Source organism: Sciurus vulgaris (genome assembly GCF_902686455.1).
Source record: "Sciurus vulgaris genome assembly, chromosome: 9".
Lineage (NCBI taxonomy): Eukaryota > Metazoa > Chordata > Mammalia > Rodentia > Sciuridae > Sciurus > Sciurus vulgaris.
In genome coordinates, this window is record NC_136469.1 from 88,287,379 (window position 1) to 88,310,972 (window position 23,594).

Consider the following 23,594-nt stretch of genomic DNA (forward strand, 5'->3'; position numbering starts at 1 on the left):
GACATTCATCATTTGTTAGAAACAAATGCATCATTTGGCATGTTGATATTGTAAGAAGCAATATTTTCAGAAAAGAAAGTTACATATACAAGTAGAATTTGGGGGTGGTTCCTAGATAAAGAGCATTAAGAAAAAAATAATGAAGTTGGTAAACGTAAAATTTCTCATTCAACTTTGGTTAAAAATGGGTGTTTTAATTTACTTTGTGCACCTTAAGTATAGGTGTGCATTTATCATGCATTGAGAATTCTATATGGCCTAATTATCTACATGAAATTGGTACCTTTCATTTTCTCAAACATGAGTCAAAGGAAATGAAATTACTTTCTAGATCAAACTTCTCTCAATGAAGCCTCCCCTTCCTTGATGATTAGTATTAGATAAGCCTGCTCACACTCCTATGAGCTCACACTCCTATGTTCTATGCTTTTTTTTTTTTTTTTTTCCTATTTAATCTAGAGTGTTCTTCTCTACAGTCTTTCTAAACTTTTTCTTTCTCATCCTTCGGATCTCAGCTAAAATATGACTTTCCCAGAGAAGCTTTATCTCAACCCTCCAACTTAATCAAATTCCACCAATTATCACACTTTACAGCACCATGAGCCACACTCCACCACAACACTCATCGCAAGTGCATTTTCACATCTCTCTGTATGGGTACCTGATCAGTATAGCCAGACTATATGCTCCCCAAGAAAGTGTTTTTAATTTTGCTCCCTATCCTAACCCCAGCACCCAACACAGCCCCTAGTATACAATAAATACCTTAGGTAAAGGAATGAATGGATCAATAAGGTACCTCCTCTTGCCTGATACTGACATGATTCTGGGGTTTACCGAGAGATTCTCCCTATAGTCCTTGGAACTAAATAACTTTTCCCAACTTCATTTGCTTGATAGGAACAAATTGGAGAGGTAAAGACCCTAGATCTAGGGAAGCTTGAAGACTGAATAAAGTCATTTGAAGTCAAAATATTTCAAAAACATGCCCTTGAGAAGAAACCAAAAAAAGTGATCAAATTTCAAAACTCTAAAATTCAAAAAAATTAAACTATGAGTGAATGAACAAATAAATGAAAGCTGAGTAGACAGAGAAATACATAGCTTTGAAAAAAATAAACAGGTTGATAGGAAAATTATCAGTCTGTTGTAAATCCAGTCACATTATCTATTTCATCCAGTCAGTTGTAGCTATTCTGGTTATGGTTCATTGTGTTTTCATTTTCCAATAGTAAATGTAATTAGTAATTGGGAAAAAAGTATGCACAATATGATTCTAAGCTAAGATTTCTGGATTAAACATGGAGGATCTTGCAGGAAGAAAGGAAGGGCTTCTTCATCCATTCTGCCCAGGTTCAGTATGTACTCTCTGGTACAGCATAAGAATCCATATTGACAAGACAAGTTGAATTTAGATACATACAGTGCTTTCAAATTCCATTCACTCTAGCATAAAGCTGTCAAAAAGCCTGCTCGTAATGTCTACAGTGCAATGGTTAAGAGCCTTCGCTTAGAATCAGAAAGACCCAGATCCACATCTCAGCAATGCCACTTGCCAACCATATAATGTCAAGTCACTCAGAGGCTCCCAAGCCTTCAAACACAAAAAGGAGGACAGACCCCTCAGATTTTGATGAAGAAAATTAAGATTTCACTTTTTTAGGTATTGATAAGGTACTTAGACCACAGCTTGTGTTCAATATTCATTATGATTATCATTATCAACATTTCATCAATGAAACTCAAATCACCTTATACAGAGATTCACTCTAGTTACTTTTCATAAACTCCTTTGTATACATAGAAAACAGAGAGATATATAGTATAAACAGACTGACCTGGAAAGTGCAAGCAATTATTCAGGCTCACCAGCAACAAGCACAGAGTTAAGAGATGGAAGTGAATATACCTGACAATTTTTTACTACTCATGTAGAAAATAATGAAACAAAATATTCCTTCACAACACCCATTAGATATTGTGTAGAAATTTTTGCATAGATGTTTCTTGCAGGAAGCACACACAATGCAATACACCTAAGCTTACATCTCAGTGGTCAGAACAAAGTCATGGGGCCACCCCTTGCCACAGGGCAACCTGGGAAGCCAAGGGTTTCAGCTGGCACTTTCCTGTTGTGAACCATCCCTAAAAAAAGTACTTCACAAATATTTACTGCATTGGATCAAGATGGATTGAACTTATCTTCAGAGTTCTGAGACAGGGAAGAGTGACAGTTAGAGTATCTGAAAACGGACTTTTGTGGTCAGTTTAGGTACAGAAAGAAAACAACCACAGTACTTCCTCCTAAAAAGGAGAGGGATGTTTTCGAAGAAGCGCCTCATCTTATTCCCCACCTGTCATTCTCCGTTCCTTTAGGAAACACAGCCAGCTCCTGACAAGCAACTGCCCCTCCAAGGCTCGAATCAGGAGCCCTTTCCTCCATGAGGCCTTCTCCAAAACCCCCACCAATTCAGACACTTGTTTTATGCTGTCATAACACCACTATTAGCAATCATCACATTCTTTTACACTTATCTGATTGTGTCACACACACCTCCAAACTGTTTTTAAGACATTTTTGTCTCCACAGTCCCAGGCCCAGGACCATGCCTAAAAAGAAGTGCTCCATAAATATTTCTTGGGTTGGATCAAAATGGACTGAACTGTCTTGCACTGTGCAGAGGGAAGGCTCAGGGACCTGGCTGTATCTCTTTTCTCACCCTGTTATGGTGGCTAACAGGGTGTCTGCCCCCAGACCATGAGAGATGATGACAAGCTCACAAGCTTAGAGTTCATACAAATAGATCATGTCTCAATGAGATCATGCATTAGCTTGGCTTTCTGGCCAAAAAGGAGAGTCAAAAAGCAATTACATTAGCTTATTTCCTCTCAGGGGAACCATGGAGAAAGGAGTAAAAGTTTTGTTTACCAAACAAAAGGCTGAGAAAATATTTTTCCATTTAAGAAGATGACAAATTAGTGAAAGTGACAAAAATGAATTAAAACCTACCACATATTCAAAAAGTTGCACAGTTGCCTAAAAGCAAAACTATAATTGTAAATGTGTTGGCATTTGGCACAGAGTTCAGAATTTCAAGGAAGCAAACCACTCTTTTATGAACACTAAACAGAAATGTCACAAGCAGCTTTTGATTAAACTATGATTGTCACAGTCTATAGGAATGAACTAACATATGGTGTTTTTAAAATAAACTACTAACCACATCCAGTGGTTTCAATTAAAGAATGGTTCATTGCTTACAAAAATTCCCCTAGACCCAGCTGCCTTCCAAAAAAGTCCCATTGCCTCACTCTGAATTTCCACTGTCATCAGGCAGATTACCAAGGGGCCAGCCTTGGATTTGGAGTGGACACCCAGGATAGCATCTTTGTAAAAAGAGAACACCTTAATCCAGTTTTGTCTTGTAGCTGAACAAAGCCTTGGAGTAGCCTCCTATAAGAAGTATAAGTTAAATTGCAGAGCTACATCAAATAATCTGCAAGAAGACTGCACAATTTTTTTCTAGTACTGGGGATTGAATCCAAGGTCTCATGTGTGCTAGGCAAGTACTCTACCACTGAGAAATATACCTGCTGCCCAAAGACTAGAGAATACTTAAAGGGAATTTTTAGAAAGCTAAGATCATCTATAACATGTGCGCTAGCATTAAAAAAAAAAGAAAGAAAGAAAGAAAAAGAAAGCAGGTACTAAGAAAAGGACTAGCATAGCTAAAAGACAAGGCCCAAGTTCCTTGCAGGAAGGACGTGTCACAGAGGCAATTCTAAAACTACAAAGACATAATGTGGATATAAGAATGAAGGAAAGCTAGCTGGGCCACACACACCTGTAATTCCAACAACTGGGGAAGCTGAGGCAGGAGGATCACAAATCAAGGTCAGCCTCAGCAACCTAGCAAGGCCCTAAGCAACTTAGTGAGATTCTGTCTCAAAATAAGAAATGAAAAGGGCTGAACATGTAGCTCAGTGGTAAAGTACCTCTGGGTTCGATCACTAGGTACAAAAAAAAAAAAAAAAAGGAATGAGAAAGGAAGCTAATTGGAACAACAAATATATGAAAAAGTGTTCAACATCTCTGGTAATTAGAAGAAATGCAAATCAAAACCACCCTAAGATTTCATCTCACCCCAATTAGAATGGCTATTATCAAGAATACAAGCAGTGGTAGCTGTTGGTGAGGATGTGGGGAAAAACACATACTCATATTGCTGGTGGGATTGCAAATTGGTACAGCCACTCTGGAAAGCAGTATGGAGATTCCTCAGAAAACTTGGAAAGGATCCACCATTTGACCCAGTTATCCCACTCCTTGGTTTATACCCAAAGGACTTAAAATCAGCATACTACTATAATGACACAGCCACATCAATGTTTATAGCAGTTCAATTCACAATAGCTAGATTATGGAACAATAGCTAGATGCCCTTTAATAGATGAATGGATCAAGAAATGGTGGCATATATACACAATGGAATATTATTCAGCCAGAAAGAAGAATAAAATTATGGCATCTGCAGATAAATGGACAGTTGGAGAATATCATGCGAAGTGAAATAAGCCAATCCCAGAAACACCGAATGTTTTCTCTGATAAGTGGATGACGATACACAATGGGGAAGAGCGGGTAAGGGAAGAATGGAGGAATGTTGGATTGTGTAGAGGGAACTGAGGGGTGGGGAGGGGAAGGGAGAAGGAAAGATAATGGAATGAGACAAACATCATTACCCTAGGTACATGCATGATTACACAGTGTGACTCTACATCATGTACAACCAGAGAAATGAAAAGTTGTATCCCATTTGTGTACAATGATTCAAAAAATAAAATAAAATTCAAAAGTTTAAAAATAAAAAGAGAAAGGAAGCTAGTTAGGGACTAGAGAATCACTGCAATCATTGATAATTGTGGTTTCAAGAAAACTAGGCAGAAGAGAGAATACAGAATCCTGGTCCTAATTAGCTATGGGGCTCTTGTTTGAAGGTAAGACAGTATCCCTTGCCACTTGACTTTTCTGCTCTTCCATCTCACTGCCTTTCTCCACAGTGAGGGTCCCTTCACTTCCTCTCTTCTTTGCTCAGACTATGTCACAGCTCCTCTCTCTCCTGATTTCAGTATCATTGCTGTGCTTGTCATTCACAATTCAGTGACATTTTTAAAAACTCAATTGCTTTTTTTAAAAAAATGCATTCTCCAGATTGATTTTTCTGTTATACACTGCCCTTGATGGATTTCTTTTTTTAATCTATGTTTATATGAGCCTTTTATTGAATCAAAGATTCCCCATCCCCACTCAATCATGAGGATGAAACTTTCTCTGCATCTGCCAACCAAGGAAACCATCCCTGCCACTTCTGCCTGTATACAGAAATGCACAAAGAAGATCCTTAAATTTATCCCATTGTATTCACTCAGGAGATAGTAGAACTGAGGTCATCAGAGGCTGGGAGGTGACAGGGGAAGAATGGATAATAGGAAGAATAAGTACTAGTGTTCCACAGCACAGTAAAGTGACTATAGTTAACAATTTATAGAATATTTCAAAATGGCTAAAACAGAGGATTTTCTTAATGTTACCAACACAAAGAAATGAAAAACATTTGAGGAGAAGGAAATGCTAATTACCCTGATTATATATAATTACCCCACATTGTATACATATATTAAAACATTACATTGTACCCCATAAATATGTATAATTAATATACCAATTAAAATAAAATAAAAATAAGTTTTTGATTAAAAAATAAATTTTTGATTTAAGAAGAGCTTAAAGAAAATGTAGATCTATAAGCCCTCCAGGTTTGATTTGAGCATGCAAATAATAGCTCAGAGATAATTCCTCAAGCCATGCTTACATGCTTTTCAAAAACTTTGGTTAGAATTTCATATAACTGAGAAAACCACTAGAATACCAGTTACTTATCTTCAATCCTTCCTAACCAGAATATATCTTTGCTCAAAATCTGTATTTGGGAATTGGAGGATCAAGGGAGAGTATTAGCCATATCTGTGTGTAGAAAACAGTATAAAATAATCCATAATGTTTTTGAAGTTTTTTGCCTATTTGCTTGTGGCATTCAGCAGTTGCACAAGAAACAAAGTATAATTAAACAAAAAATTGACTTGAGATTTTATAGTTTCTCATGCATGTGCTCTGGATAGGGGTGAATGTGCAGTGAATTTCTAGTTATAGAAATCACCTTCCCAGTGTTGGTAACAGAAATCACCCCATTTTCAGATAAAAACAACTTCAGTTTTGAACAGACACAGCCAGCTCTGGGTTCACATGTTTATGATAGATCTGCATCCAGAAATCACATTTTCCATTACACTTAAATTGTTCCTTCCCAAAGCCTCATCAATGAAGAAAAATCAATTTAAAATAATTGCTTTCTCTTGTGGACTCTGTGCTAAAACTTTAGCAACTGACAAAAAGATGATTTTAATACAAATTGCTGGATCAAAAAACCATTTACCATGAGAAGTGACTTCCAAACAAGGACATCAAGTGCATCTTGCTTTAAAAAAAATAGAATTCTGCTTAACTGGTAATCAGCAAAAGAATACATAAATTCCAGAGGTGTTACTGTTTCAGAATCATTAAGTGATAAGTCTGAGAAACATGTATAAAGGTCATCTAAATTCATCTCTGAAAGGATCATGAACCTTAATCTGTGTATCCCTAATACACATATAAAACCAATTCCTAAAGTTCTCTGTAAGAAACTCTACAAACAGCCTTAGGGCACATCCAGTAATTAACAACTGTCACTATGATAAGTAACATCTTTTATGTACTATCCTTGCTCATGGGACACAAACCCTAAATAGTCATCCACACAGGCAGGCTTATTCCAACTTAGCAAGCTATAGGGCTATTTAGAGAAATTCCATCTGAAATAATATTTTGCATGCCTACACTGGTCTGCATATTTTCATAAATCTTGATATTTTAATATTTTTACTATAAGAAAAACTACACACAGGGTAGCACTTTTATCTCTATTTTGAAGATGAAGACAATTTCTATTTTATTTACATGCAAATTAGTTATTGCAGAACAGAGCTACAGAGTTATAGCATGGGGAAATTTACTTTTCCTGGCTTTCTCCCTCTTCATTTCACCATTATTCAACACACCCTACTGGAGAGCTCTTTGGTGATTTCTACTTAACCACATTTCAATAAGGATTTAAGTTGGGAATAGCATTTTTTTGCCAAGTTGTTTGTTAATATTGAATAAATTACACAACCCTTCCTCTCCAGTTTTTATTTTCTTAGACTAGACTATTAGAATCTAATAAGTAATTTCTGGATGTTTTATTTCCTTGTCCATTCAAAGGATATGCTTTTGCAGAACATGATTCAAAAGATGCATATGATATTGCTCCTGCCCTGAGAGGTTCTAATGATACTATTGGAGAGATGAGCTTCCAGTCACTACTGGAAGCATTTGAGTCTGTGTACCATGTGTAACGTAGGTCATTTAGCAGGAGTTCAAACATTGGCAAAGTCATTGCGAGTTGGTGTAAATGAACTTACAAAGTCAGGGTAAATCTACAATTTTCCTTAGGTTTTTGAAATTCTGACAGTAATAGTGGAATCTCCATTACACTGTCAATTTACTCTTAAAACATCTAGGAACTCCAAGTTAGGAACCAGCTTTAATTAATGCAGAGAATGAGGAGAGTTTTGCTCATTTGTTTGTTTTTATAATAAAAGAGAGACTAGATTAAACTCATATTTTAGATATCTGGCAGCTTATCTAAAATAACTTCTATTTCAAGGAAGACCCTAAAAGTTGCAAAACCAAATAGGAAGATATTACCCAAGGAATTCAAAGGAAAGGGCAGATATCAGAGACACTGAAGGAAAGTTAGTGACTGGATGGCTATGGAAGAGAAAGAACAGGGAAGAACCAAAGATAATTAAGATGGTGACTCTAGGGACACATGAAAATGGGGGGAGGTGGGCTCACAACACCTCTACCAAAGTGTGATGAAAAGTCAAGTAGTACCCCGATCATGGGAAAGTTATTAAAGGAACATTCCTGCCTACAGATCATAGTCATGGAAGAATTCTGGAGAACGTATTTATAGAGTGCACCCATGGTTCCTCACCCCACCTACTTCTGCTTCAGCAGGCCACACTCACGAAGTCCTAAACTGAAATCCCTGGTATCGAGAACACATGTCCTTTTAGAGTTCTTTCCTGCTATATGAAAAATTTCCTAAACAGAACACCATTCCAAGAAGGTTCTTGCCAATGTGTCATTCCTCATGTACATCCAATTGCACACAAGTGTGCATGCACACACACGCTCACAAATGCACTCCCACTCACTCTCTGCTCTGAAAATTGAACTCCAGACCACAGGCTGTGTCCCATCTTCTGCTAAGGTGGTAATGTCTGTCGCAGATCATCAATTATACCCTGTTTACTTCACTAACAAGTACTTCACATCTTAAGTTCCACACTCTGTTCTGGTTTTCCCCCATTTTCCACTCCAAGTTACAATCTCTTTTTAGCCCTACATACCCCAGCACCTGGAGTACACGAGAACCTCTGAGGCCTCCTGAACTCATGGGCCACTATAAATAGCAACAACATCAACTCTCCCATGACACACGTAAACACACTATTCATAACATCTCATGGCATGATAAGATGGAATAACTATTGGAACAGAATAGCCAGTGGCAACAGGAAATGAATCGTCTAAGAACTGCCAGTTGGAGGGCACTTTGAGGTGACTTCAAGAGAACTGCATTTCAGAAGTCAAGGCTCTGTAAGATATTTATATAGTCAACTGGCAAAAGGAGACAGAAGCACCATGGCACCATCCTTTCATGTTCATTGGCACCCCAGGAATAAACAACCATTATTTGTATCACACGAAGCACAATATGGTTGTGCCAACCCAGCGCCACCAAAAACACAAGAGGGCAAACGTTCTCCTTCCAACACAGCACTGCCTTCAGATCCTGACTTGTTCTTAACCAGATTAATTTCACTGAGGAACACAAAGACAGTCAAAAAGACATCCTTTGCATGAAAGGGAGAACCCACTGGCTTGCAGGGGTGCAGAACTGGGGGCCCCCCTGTTGACTGAATTCAAGGGCACATTTGGTAAGCAAAGCTACTTGCTATTGGCAGGACTCCACGTAAAAGAGCAGTTCAGTCGTCGTCACCCATGGACCCTGAAATTCTCTTTTCCTTGGTCCTTGCACCTGACAACCAACATTCAGACCAGTACCCGCTGGCAAGTTAAGAGACTGAATTTAGTCTGATTCTTCCAAAGAGGCCACTGAGAGCCAGGAGCCAAGCTGATGGTTAATGCAAAGGAATAGCCATTGAGAATCTGCAGCAGAAAAGGTTAGACAAGCTTAAAGAATGATTACTGCTCATAAGAAATTAATCTTTACCGAGTTTTAGCCTGAAACTTTTGGCATTATCTGCATGCAAGAGATAGAAAAAGATGAGGTTGAAGAACATGTCTAGAGTAACTCAAAATAATTACTGCTAACCATTATTGCTAAGCAGATGCCAGACTCATTTGATATTCAGAATATACAATTAAATTCTATCATAATCCCCTTCTTAGAGATGAGGAAGCTGAAGCATAAAGCAACTAAGTATGTTTCCAAGGCTACACTGCAGGTATGAGCTGGGATTCTAACTCAAGTAAGCCGCCTCCAACATGTGCCTTAACTGCCCGATACACTCTGCCTTTCCAGGGAAATCGTACCCCAGAGACCCCTTCTGAAAAGGCAAATGTATTTTGTGACAAGCTTAAACGTGCATCAGTTTCCAGTTACTTTTTCCAGTTACTTTTTAACATAAAACCTTTTGATCTCAGACCTAAAGATTAAGTGTTTCCTCCTACCTCTAAAAAAGCAAAAAATAGAGATGAGGATGAGGTAGATAGTATAGTTCTTCAGCTTATGTTTCTTTTTAAATTTTTTTTTTTAGTCATAGATGGACACAACATCTTTATTTATTTATTTTTAGGTGGTGCTGAAGATCAAATCCAGTGTCTCACATATGCCAGCTCCACCACTGAGTCCACAGCCCCAGCCCCTGTTTATGATTCTTTAAATAGAGACAGTGCTGTCTGACTTCACACACATCCCAAAGATTCCCTTCTGCCCTGCATAGCAATTCACTTTTGGAATATGTCAATGGCATTTAGCAAAATTAAAGAAATCTTACTTTATGATGGCAGAGGGAAGGGTCTTGCCTAAAAGCATTTAAATCATCCTAAAAAAGTAGAAAGGTACTAAAAAGTATGAGGTCAGGTTGGGGGAGGGCACAGGGGTGTGCACTGGGAAAAAGGGAAGTCAAATGACAAAAATACCAAATATTCTTGGCTCTTATGAAAAGCTACTCTGTTCATTTACCCGGAAGCCCCAAACAAAAGCAGCTACCCATTTCTCTGTTTCAGTTTCCTGAATATAACTGGATCACCAACTGGCATCCATTGTCCCAGGCTCACAGAACAATATCCACTAGCATAAATCCGTCAGTTCTGGTACACATCCAAAGAGCTAAAAAATACCACCAGACCGAAGGAGTGTCCATGTGTACCTAGCTAGCACCACGATGCCCCAAGGGCCAGACCTGGGTGCAAGGGGCAGTCAGTGGCTCCCAGCACTGATGCATGTTTAAGCTTGTCACAAAATGCTTTACACAGCAGATCAATGTACTGAACAGGATGTTCTGTCTGTAGCTGTGTCTCCTAACATTTCACACATCTTCAGAGTTTCTACAGCAACACAGTAGCCCCTGGTGCCCCCACACATACTCCAGGACACGAACAAAAACAGAAGTGAAGGGGCCAGAACCATGGAGGGTGGGAAGCCACGCCGTGTTTCCAGATCCTCTCAGCCAGGAACATCTTCCCACCCACTTTTCTGGGCAACCCTCAGACGATGGCAGCTGCTAACTTAAGGGGAAAAAAGTGCACGGTGGAGGAGGCAAAAGGATTATTTTTAAGAAAGAGCACAATCTAACTTTTCTCTCCACCACCCACTCCACACCACCTCCTCATTCCCTTGTCTCTCCTGCCTGTTCTTCCAGTTCGCTTTTCTTCCCCAGCCTCTCCTTCCCGGTTGCTCACTGTACCACACTTTCACACACGTTTCCTTCTCTGTGTCTCCAGCAGGGACAGGGGCTCTGCTGCCACACTGAGAATAGCAGCTGCGCTATTGGACTTGGAGCTACTGCTGAGCTCAGAGGACATGTGGCTGGCTGGCTTCCTTTGCAAAACTCCCAGTGTGGAAAGGACCAAACACACATCTACCTTTTAGGAACTCCATCAACACAAGAATGCTGGAGAAAATCAAAAGCATCTCTGTTCCAAGCTAAATGAACCTGTTAATTATGTTATCTCCCTGATGTGCCCGAATACTGCAAGTTATCTGGCTTATTTCTTCATAGAAATGTCCTTTATTATTTGGGTCCATACCTACTGAATGAGGCTTCTGAGGCAGAGGTGCCTGGGTTCTGTCTGTAATACAAGCAAATATGAAGTGGGTGATGAATCTCTGTGCTCTGTGGATCAATTTCTCCCATCACCTGTGAGTAACAAGTAACTCCACACACTCAGGAGTCATCTACCCAGACCAAAATACCACTTTGGCAATAGCTGAAATTATGAGCCACTTTCCAATGTGAAATAATTGAAAGGACCAAATTTTACTTGGCAAGAGAAGAGGGCAGGGCAGGGAAGAAAAAGGAAATGTACAGTTTGAAAACAAGAAAATCAGCAGGACCTTTATCTAGAATATGGGAATTCTTTAGATGAATAAAAGCAATATTTACATCTTTCCTCTCCAGGAATGTATTTATTCAGTTTCTCTTCAATGAACATGTATGAAGCACATGCTATGTGCCCAGCATTGTGATAGGGGCCAAAGAGATCCATGGACAAAATAAACCTGATCCTTGCTCTCAGAGAGTTTCCAATCAAGCACCAGCTCAAGACAAAATTGTAGGCTGACTGAAGTTGTAAGCTGAACCAGGTATTATGAGGAAAGAAAACAGGAGCTGAGAAAGAATAGTGCTAGGGAACCAGCACTGGATGGAGTAGTAAGGAAAAGCCTCTCTGAAAAGGTAAAATTTTAAAATAGGAAGAAAAAGCTAATCAGGGCAAAAATCACTGACCATCCCAGGGAGATAGACTTGCATGTGCAAAGGCCCTGAGGCAGAAAAGGTTTTAGCACCAAGGACCTAAAACATCAGTGTGGCTAAATTAAAGTGAGTAAAGAGTGAATGGTTGCAATGCAGGATGGAGAGACACTGTGGACCAGACTGCCCAACTGAGATTGTATTCTAAGGGCACTGGGAAGTTTTCAGCGGAGGAGCAGCATGATCTGGCTTATACTTCATCATGACCAATGTTGCCTCTGTGTAGAGAAAGACTCCAAAATTAAAGGCTGCTACAGTTGTCTAAGCAAGATAAAACAATTCCTTAGCAGCAAAACTTTAAAATAGTAGATAAAAATATTGCACTTGGGGGTGAAAGCAAGGAAAGTCAAAGATGACTCGCATCTAGTGACTATTTATATGTGAATTGCTTGTTTTGTTTTGCCTCAGAAAATATAAGCATCACATGAAGCACTGCTGGCACAAGTGGGAATCTTGTCTATAAGACAATACGACATCATCTCTTTCCCTCCCCCATATATATACATACATACACACACACACACACACACACACACACATATGTAAGTCAAACATTCCAGATTCAAGAATAACAGAGATTGTATGTGGTTATTCTTGAATGACATTAATGGTATATATTAGGTAGATATTTCACTGAGTTTTGTACTAAGAATTTTGTCATCACTTGGTGTCAGAGTTCTATGGCTTCCCCAAAATCAGGATTAAATTTCTTTCTACATCTGGGTTAAACAATTCTGACTTTTAAGTAGAACTGCACCAAGATAAACCAACTACCAATCTATCTGGTCTCCATGATAAGTAGCAGAGAAAATAATGGCAATTTCTAAGCGAACCATCACATCAAAATGGATCACCCAGATCAAATAATTTAAAGGCATATTACAGTATTACTTAATGGCCAACAGGAAAAAAAACTAAACAAAAATGCAAACCTACAAACAATATCCTTATGATCACTGAACAATTTGTTCCTTAACAACTGTGTCTCCATAGAACTCCTCGGAAACCTAGCATATAACACAAATCAGCAACCCTCAGGAAGAATAAAGGGCCCTACTTGTTTCACATACTGTACTCAAACTGGCCCTCAAATGCCACAGAAGGCAACAGACTCAGTAGATTTCTCATCTGTTCATTCCTAATTACCTGAGTTTGGCACTATTTCCCCATTGCCCTTCCTAAAAAGCTGGTACATTATCGTTTTAGAATCCCTTGGCCCATTTGTCTAGGTGAGCATCTCCTTTTTAATATCAACAGTCATGATACACTCGTCTTCTTAAGTTGCAGAAAGACAGATGACTTACCAAAGAGAAAGAGAGATCACAAGTACACTGGGAAGAGCCCTCTTTGATACTGGCTCAAGTCTCACCAAAAACACAGTAAAAAGAGACAAGCTGGAGTAATTTATTTGGAAGAGAATGTTATTTTTGTTCCAAACTATTAACTATGACCTTTTTATTTTTTATTTATTTTGGGGGGTGGTAGGTAGAGGGGATTGAATTCAGGGGCCCTCAGCCACTGAGCCACATTCCCAGCCCTATTTTGTATTTTATTTAGAGACAGGATCTCACTGAGTTGCTTAGTGCCTTGCTTTTGCTGAGGCTGGCTTTGAACTTGAGATCCTCCTGCCTCAGCCTCCCGAGCTGCTGGAATTACAGGCATGTGCCACCACACCCAGCTAACTGTGACCTTTTTATATGCATTTCAAGGACTGTGCTCAAAACTGACCCCACAGTTTTAGTTGCTACATGAAGGATCCCTCCCTGAAAGACCTCACCTTGGCATTCCAAAGTCTCCAGCCCTCTGTTCCCTTCTAAGTCTCACATTTATTCCAACACCTTTTTAGTTTAGTGGTTGATCTCCAAATTCTCCTCCAACCTTTGATCTTTAATTCACTGGCCCAACTGTATGGCTCCTCTGACACGGTACTTCTCTAGCTTCCTAAGCCACCTGCTCAGTTCCAGTGGTGAGACTGTCAAACACTCACAACACTGCACTTCACACCCTCTTTAATTTAACTCTATAAATTCACTTTTCAACACCCCTGAGCTGTTCATTCTAATTTGGCCTGTCATCACCTGCGATGACTGAACCCGATCTTTATCTGTGCCACCCATAATGCATTTTATTACAGGGTCCATATTTCTGCAACTGTAGCAAAGAGATGAAGAATGCATAGAGCTCTGCCAACACCAAAAGCTGTCACCGTGTAACTCCTGTTGGGGAATCTCCCAAAATTGGCATGTGTTTCTATTGCACATATTCATTCTCACTTCAGCCACAAGGCTACCCATGTAGCCAAATATCCCCCACATTAAAAGAATCAAAAAGCAACATAAACATGTGCCTAAAAATACAGTTCACACCATCACTGGAGTCTAGTGGTGTGCTTTGACCTCCTGCTATTCTGTTCCTAATAACATTTTTACACAATGTATGATTTCTGCTACTTTCAACATTTCAAGAGCTGTGTCATCTATGTTCTTCTCTGAGTTACAGGATGTTTCTCCACTATTCCTTTTCAAATCATTGACCTAGCCAACAATCTAGTTAAATGTCACCTACAGCTCTAACATTTGTAAAGATATAAATATATATATATATATATATATACATATATATATATATATATATATATATCTGCATACACTCTCAGCTTAACCTACTGTCTCAAGGCAACCTATTTCTAAGCAGGTACAATAAATCCAAAAAGTTCTTTAAGATTCCACAATCACTGTTGAAGTTCAATACCACTGGTAACACTCTGCCCTATTTCACTTGTCAAAAATGTAGAATACACAACTATACTTGAAGTCTGTCAGATCTTCTCTGACCAACTCAGAATCTTCTACACGACTTGCTAGATAAACCTACCAACACAGGAAAAGCATCTTGGAAGACATCATCCTTTAGAGCAGACATATTAGCTACAGAACTCTAGACAGGGTCTTTCCCAAGGATGGGGAGGGAGTAAGGCAGAGGGAGGGTCCAAGCCCCAGAGGGTACTCACTGAGAGGTTTCAGGATGCTGCTGCTGGATTCATCAGCGTTTTCCACATCTGATTTGTCAGAGTAGTTCTCAGAGATTCTCTCTTTTTCCTTCTTTTCTTTGTGCCCTGCCTTTCTCTTGTGACGTCTCCTTCTCCGGTAGCTCTTGGGTACATGGACCCCAATGTAGATGGTGTGGTGGCCTAAAGAAGGTACACAAACAGCAGTCGTTTCAATCATATTCTCTGCTGCACACAAATCACACAAGCTCCGCAGGCCATTGAGTCCATGAACTCAATGTTACTATTCTATATTTAACAAACAAACTGGAAAAACAGAATTTCTTCCCGATTTTTAGTTGGTCACAGTGTGTGATTCAACCTGTTGAGTGGTGCTAGCATTCTATGAGGGTATGCTCTAGCTCTGTCCAGATAGATGGCTTTTGTTGAAGAAAACCAAAGAATACCCAACTGGAAATCAGGAATCCTTGATTCTGGCCACACCTCTGCCACCAATTAGCTCTATGACCTTCAGCATGTTTCTTAACCACTGTGGGCCTCGACCTCAGCACTGAGATAAGGAGAGGCTTGAGCTGAGAACCCCTAAAGGCCTTTCCTGCTCTAACTTCCATGATAGTGGGATCATATTGACTTGGGTGCTGGAAAAGGAACTCGGGACTGCAAAAATAAAGACCTAACTCCAAGTTCAAAAAGTCATCTTGCTGAGGATAAAGTTTTACAGTATAACTATTTTTTTTTTTACCCAATCAGCAGAACAGAGACTTAGAATTAGGACAAACTGAGAAAAATAAGACATACTTGGAGAGAAGATTTTAGAAATACTCAAATGTTCACACTAGGAAACAGCTAAAATGAATGTCAGCTACAGTGCCATTCTCATTTTTCTTTTTTCGTTCCCAAAAGTTTCTAAAAACTGGTTGTTGCAACGATAAAAATAAACTCAGCCCAGCAAAAAATTGCCTTGAAGAGAAGGGCATGAGGAAAAAAGATTGTGAAGTGCTTTCAGTTCTCTAGATGGAAGGAGCTGCAAAACTGACAAGTGGTATTATTTTTATAAAATCTGATAAAACAAAAAAAAAAAAAAAAAGGAACTCAAAGTTCCACATCCTTAAAAAAAAAAAAAAAAAAAGTTGGGAAACTTTTACTTTCACTTTATATACAGCATATCTTCTGAATGTGGGAATCATCATTTCAGGAGTGTGTACACACTTTTAACTGAAAAATATATCGGATAATCTCATCTGTGGGTTTCATCTCCCATTTCTGGAATTACTCCTTGATGGCACTTCACAATGCCACAGATGATCTCACATACTGTCATGCAATACACGTGCATGCAGCATTCCCATGTCAATTGTTATGAACTACCCTCCACAGTAACTCATCAGGCATATCTAAAAACAGTATAATCCACAAGGTTGTTTCATTCAATTGACAGGATCCAAAGAAATACGTCCTGTTTCAAGGAAGAGTCCAGTTAAGAAATGAAGAATCCTAAGTGAATGGCTCAGTGTTCAAAAGAAAATAGGTGATGCCTGGAATAAGGAAGTTGCAGGCATCTTTCCACGAACCAGATCCCCCAACTCAACACACACAGAAACACAGTAACTTGTTACTACAAAGCACAGTGAAATTCTCCCCACAGAATGTGGGCCAGTGAGAAATGTATCATGTCTAACCATTTGTAAGCAAATTGTTCTCATGGGAAAGCTATATTATACTAGGAAGTAGGAAATGTCTCAGAAACAATGTGAATTAAAAAACAGTGTCAATTGTTTCCTGCGCTCCAGTTACTGAGGGAGTCCTGCAGCTTTATCTCAAGTCTCAACAATACAAGAAATCAAAGCCAACCATTTCTTCAGTAAATCAAACACTGAAAGTTTGGCTGCCTTCACTCAGGAACTAGGAAAACACACACACAGACACACACAAACTAAGAGGTAGGGAATATTTCTAAAAATTTCTCATTAAATATTTTCTATGCCTTATTAAATAATGGCAATGCAGCAAAAAAAAAATGGTAATTAAGTTACATTAGTCATGTTGACATTATACCTAAACATGTAACATATTCATCCAAATTTCTGCAGTACATTTGATTGAGTCATTTACAAGACAGTTTACGAGGGCTGACAGGATTTTAAGGTAAGAATTCCAACTATGAAGCATTGTTGTCAACCTAACAAAAGAGTTACGGTGATTCAGAGTGAGCCTTCAAACTCCTTAGTTCTTGCAGTTCAGTTCACTTTGTGATCACAGCACCCTCCTCCCTGTGGCAGATTCACCTTGTTCCCATCTCCTCCAGCTCCTCCTCCCACACTTTCCCTGAGAATATTAATTAATCTGTTTATATCTCAGCAGATGTGATGCTGTACTCCAGAGAGCTACGGCACTATGGCACCCAAGTACCTGATTAAATGGAGTTCCTTTCAAGATATCCCAAGTTTCAGGCACTTTTTAATCAGTTTTATTGAGGTATAATTTGCAAACCATAAAATTCACTCATCTTAAGACTATAATTCAATGATTTTAGTATATTTACGGAGTTGTGCAACCAGCACCATAATCCAATTTTAGAACCTTTCTACCAGTGCATGCTCATTGGCAGCTGTTCTGTTTCCACTCCCATCCCATACAACCACTCTTAGGCATTTTTTATGATGGCCTCTGTGAAGTCAGAATCCCCTAACTCACATGGATATAAACTTTTGGTGGGGATCTTCACAGCATGGTAAAATCAAATATTCCCTGTGAAGAGGATATCAGCCATCTAGGAATTGCCAGAGAAAATCATGGTGCCGACCTAAGATTCAAAACACAGAGCATCCTCCTTCTCCTCCTGCATATCATGGAACTAAAATTTCCTCTTCAATCTCGCATTCAAGTAAAGGAGAAGGAATATAGTTCTGGGGTTAAGAAGATCTTTAGATCAGTATGGAGGTTTCTCAAAAGATTAGGAATGGAACAACCATACAACCTAGCTAAACCACACCTCGGTATTTATCCTTAAGAATTAAAGTCAGCATACTATATTGATATATGCACATCCAAGCTTACAGTCGCACAATTCACAATAGCCGAACTGTGGAACCAGTCTAGGTGTCCATTAATGAATGAATGGATAAAGAATACATGGAGTTTTATTCGGCATGTTCTTTTTCATGAAAAAGAACAAAAGTATGCAATTTGCAGGGAGATGGATGTAACTTCAGAGCATTATGTTAAGTGAAATAAACCAGACTCAAAAAGTCAAGGGTCATGAGTTTTCCCTCATATGTGGAAACCAGAGAGGAAAAAGGGGAAAGGAAGCAAGGGAATCTCATGACCATATGAGAGAGACCAGAAAAGTAGAGAAAAGGACCAGGAGAAAGAAAGGAGGGAAAGGAAAGGGAAGGTCCTAAGAAATGAAATTGACCAAATTATGTTACATGCATATACGAACGTGTACCAATGAATCTCACTATTGTGTACATTATAATGCACCAATAAAAAATAATTTTTAAAAAAGATCTTTAGGAGCTCAGGACAGTGAGTACCTTCAGCTCCATGGATTACTTCTTAACTGCTCTCCACTTCCACATTTTTGCCCATAAGAGGAGAGCAAGACAGCCTTGCTTTGGTGGGTGGGGTAAGGTAGGCATACTTTCTCAAAGTGATGACCAAATATTTAGTAAGCCGTATGTGCCAAATAACAAAAATACCCAAAGTGAAATGAGCAGAGATGGAAGCATTCTTACTGCCCCCACAGACTATCTGTCTTCTAATCAACAGGAGCAGCATTACTGCTGAATATATACTCATGTTGGTGAGAATCTCATAGGTGGATCTCAGTTTTTATTTTCATTAAAATAACTTTATCTGTCTCCGAGAAACTTCATGAAGATTAATGGCTATTTTTAAATTATAACTCACAAAATGACTGCAAGCTCTTAAGGGAACCACAAAGGTTGATGGTGTAGTATTGTTTTACATGTAAAAAGGAAAAGGAGCAACTTGACAGACAAGTTTTCCAACCCCACAAGAGTCTATAAAATAGTAAGATGCTCAAAGAATCAGCGATAGTTACCCTGTCTCTTGTAAGGAAATTTTTAAGCTTAAAAAAAAATCTCTGCCAGAAATTTCAGAAAAACCTGCCAAAGATCATGAAAAAATAAAGAGGAAAACTTTTTTAAAACTGCTATAACTCATAAGGAAGAGGTGATTGTTTAACATGTTATTAAAATTATGGTTTCACTCTTGCTACTCAAAACTATAGAGTAAAACCAGTGGAACCAACATCATGCAGGTGTGCAGGCAAAGGGCATTCCAGCCTGGATTTGGCAGGAGACCCAGCATCCTGCATCCAAATAAATGCCCTACATGCCTTTCTCTGACAGATGGTGTGAGTTCCCGACAAACTCTCAATGTCTCGGGAGTCTCACAATCCACACCACAGCCAGTACTACAGGGAAGAAAACATGGCTTTCCTGGTTATCTCTGACTGTCAGAAATAATCACTACATGATTCCTGCTTCTCCCCACCTTCACCCGCTCTACCCTAGATACAAGTAGGAAGTACCATAAAGCCATCACATCCAATTCTTCTGATTCCTGAGATATGTCTAATCTGAGTATATACTTTCAATTATTGCTACAATGTTTTCTGGCAAACCGAAAACTCTTAACACTTAGTAACCCTGTAAGCCATCCTAGCTAAGGTGATTTTCTCAAATACCCACTTTGCTACCAAGGGATGATTTAGAACCTGGAAGAATTGAACCCCCTCAATGCAAAAAATTAAAAATTTCACGGCCAACTTAAAAATTCTATAGATGACTTGGTGACTGACAACATAGGTCTCTGTATGCAGGATGGATCCATGAGCTCCTTCCTGGGAAACATGTTGCTGTGTTCACTGTACATACAGATGACAGCTTGTGAGCATGCCAGGAACTGCTTCGTGCTCTGTATCTCTCACCTCATGCCATCATGCTCTCATCTCCCTTGTACAGCTGCAGAAATCAAGATTTGGGGAAAATCAAGGTTGTTGCCACCAGCTAACCAAGTGTCCACTCCATAAAATCCCACAGGAGAAATACTCTCAGGTGTCAATAACAAGAAGTTGTGTACCTCAGCACTGTTTTGACAGGTTTTTTTGGTAATACATTTTATATTTATACTATAAAATCTTATAACTATTTATGTTTCCTCATGTTTACTGCTAGAAAGGAGAGAGACAAGTATCAGGCTAACTTCAGTCATATAGATTTATGACATGCATTTTAGACACTAATCACACTTCCAATTATTCAACTGTCATTTGCACGTCCCCCTAGACCTTTTTGAAAACAGGACAGCACACAAAATTTTTTTAACTTGAAATTTCAGTATATGTTCTAGCTAAAGGATCACGAAAGACAAGTAAAATGTCTGCCCAGAAATCTACTTTCCCTACCTCCAACCATCCTCGTCCCCTCCCCATAGCCTCCCACATACATCTCTAATTAAACACTGAGGCATGTTGCAAATATGGTCTTTATCTACATTATTGTTCCTTCTATAATCAACTGAATTTCTTTTCTCTCCAGTTCAAAACAAAGATTCCTCCAGATGTGGCACTTCACATCATTCTCTCAGGACTAATCTGTAATATTCCCAAAATATAAAGTAAACACTACCTTACCTGGCTCATCTAACATGGACTGGACATGCCTGAAACATGCTGTAGACATTGCCAAGAGGAAGAGAGGGGAAACCAGAACTAGAGAGAGATTTGCTATTATTTTTAATTATTGAAACAAAAATGTAAGAGTTAGTGGAGATCCTAGAAGACAGAACATGAAAAGATGCTGCAAAGACTCTACTACTTGGATCAGAAAGGTCAGTTAGAAGTGCATGCATATGTAAACCTAGAATCACGACATCAAGTCCAGACACCATGGAGACTGTGTGTTTGGCACTTTATATAATAAAAAATAGACCAGTATGTATAATTCTAAATATTTAATAAAGAAATATAAATAATTTGTTAGTTTATTATTCCCAAACCCATAAGAGTGCCCATAGGCAGCTATGATAGGATATAATCAAAGTAGCATCGCTAATTTTATGGGGCATAAATACCAGCTCATGAAAAGAAAACTGCCTTCAGAAGGCATGGTGTAATTTTGCAGTTAACAGGGGGTAAGCCAGCCCATTATGAAATTGAGCTTGAGGGTCCTTACTTTAAAAACATACTATTTCTCAGGACAAAGGACGGCTTCTATTTTTATATTTTGGATAGGGGCCACTTTCTGCATAGAAAAAATATAATGCATATGTTTATTGATAGATAATTATATATTATATATGTGATTTATTTATAGATAATTTCAAATACTGATGAGTAATTTATTTTAATATCAACTACACTTAGGATCAAGCATGCAAGCAAACAAACAATAAAAGTCAACTTTAAAAACAAACTTTTCTTCCCACTGAACTGCATGGGAATTTTGTACACTGAACACCTCCCAGAAATCCTCAAGGCACCTGAGGTTCCCCAAGCAAGACTGATAAGAAATCTCAACTTGTTACCTGGTATTTACTGAGCACAGCACTTTTAATGTGTAATATTTGATGATGCTGATGACAATCTCTAAGTAAGGACAAACAGCTACCGAGAAAACTTTTAAAGGGGAGGACAGCTTGGGGTGGTTAGACTTCTGTCTTAGCTCAGAAAACTTGTGTATCTACTTTCCAAGTGCTTAATTTAGGAAAAGAGCTCTAATTATAGTCTTTGGGTAAAGGTAAGGACCCCAAGACCACACACTAAAACTGTCATGGTTTCCATGCCATGGTTTCCATGGCAGTTTCCATTATTAATGGAATAATAATGATAATAGAGGCAAAAAATTGGCTGGCACCATAAGAAGTCTGAATTAGTGAGTGTTTTTTAAAGAACAATTCCATTGTGTATGGTGAACATAAATTATCTGAAAATAAGTTACCAAAAAACAAGAATTCCCCCTCAAAGTTACTTTGGGAACCTGTTTTAATGACTAAACAATTGAAAAGGAGCTTGCCCTATAAAAACTGAAGTTCCTGAAGTCTTTATAATCTAAATAGTTGATTCTCCAAGTAATTTTAATTTTGCTCTAGAAAAATCTTTTATATCTCTATCTATAAATATAAAAATATATCTATCAGGGCACAGTGACCCACACCTGTAATCCCAGTGGCTCAGGACACTGAGGCAGGAGGATCATGAGTTCAAAGCCAGACTCAGCAAAGGCAAGGCACTAAGCAACTCAGTGAGAACCTGTCTCTAAATAAAATACAAAAAAATAGGGTTGGGGATGTGGCTCAGTGGTTAAGCACCCCTGCGTTCAATCCCTAGTACTCCCCCCAAAATGTATATATATGTACCTACATACTTATATCTGTATAGAGATCTAGATATAATTTTCATAACCAATCTGAATGAAAAAGTACTTCCCTCCGTGCCTGGTACACAAAGGTGCTCCACAAAGGTGCTCCACAAAGGTTGACCCATCTCTCCCTTCCCTTTGCAAAGGGAAAGTCAAAGAGCACTATTTTTCCTTTTTTCCACCCACCTCAATCACTGACGATAACTTGTGAACTTCCTCTGTTCTCCAGAACCTTCGCCCTGAGCAGGTAAACTAATGTGTCCCTTAATTGGCTGTTTTAGCCACTGTACAGAGTTAAACCATTGAATAGAAGTAACACCTTCCATAACCTCAATCTCCCCTCACCCCGCCCAGAAGCAAGTGCCTGGCAAACTCTGGGTAAAGTTTCTCACTCATAGTGAGTACCAACCCTCAAGAACAAAGTTTGTTGGTCCTTTAACTTGACTGATGGGAACAGAGTAGGGCCAAAAGACCTGGGAAGGACAGAATTAGGCAGGGAAGCAAGAAGAGGGGACAGGACCCATCCAACAGGAAGAAGGAACCCTCTACTCACACTCACTCCCCAGAGTCCCAAAAGAGCAGTGAATTTTAATGTGCAGTACATATGCAATCCGACAAAATCTACCTGTGAGCCAAACACAGAGAATTGACAGTTTCCATTTATGTTTCTTGTGGTCACCATTTACACAAATAAATGGGAAGCAGAGTTGGAAGACACAAAACAATGGTTAATCCAATGGATTAACTGATAACTGGATTTGCAATTGCAGGCAGCGAGTCCACTTAGACACACAAATGCACACATTCATACTCACATTCCACACACATTGTCCATTTCTGACCCTATTATGGCTTCTCTTTTTGCAGTGGCCTAAACCTTGGCTGGGCAATAGGAAGAGAAGTCTTTAGTTCCTATAGACAGATAATCCACAATACAGTTAATGCACTGATAGCTAATCATGTATAAACTACCTAATGTTAGTTCACATGAT

The 23,594-nt window shown here is 38.9% G+C and overlaps 1 protein-coding gene across 7 annotated transcripts in view; it reads right to left on the reverse strand.

Annotated features, from left to right (window-relative positions):
- SLC4A4 (solute carrier family 4 member 4) overlaps window positions 1-23,594 on the reverse strand; it is a 327,400-nt gene that overhangs the window by 250,530 nt on the left and 53,276 nt on the right. For all 7 annotated transcript variants that reach the window (XM_079152708.1, XM_079152712.1, XM_079152710.1 and 4 more), the window contains exon 3: window positions 15,218-15,397. In XM_079152708.1, coding sequence (XP_079008834.1) covers window positions 15,218-15,397 — 180 coding nt within the window. The remainder of the gene's footprint in view (window positions 1-15,217; window positions 15,398-23,594) is intronic.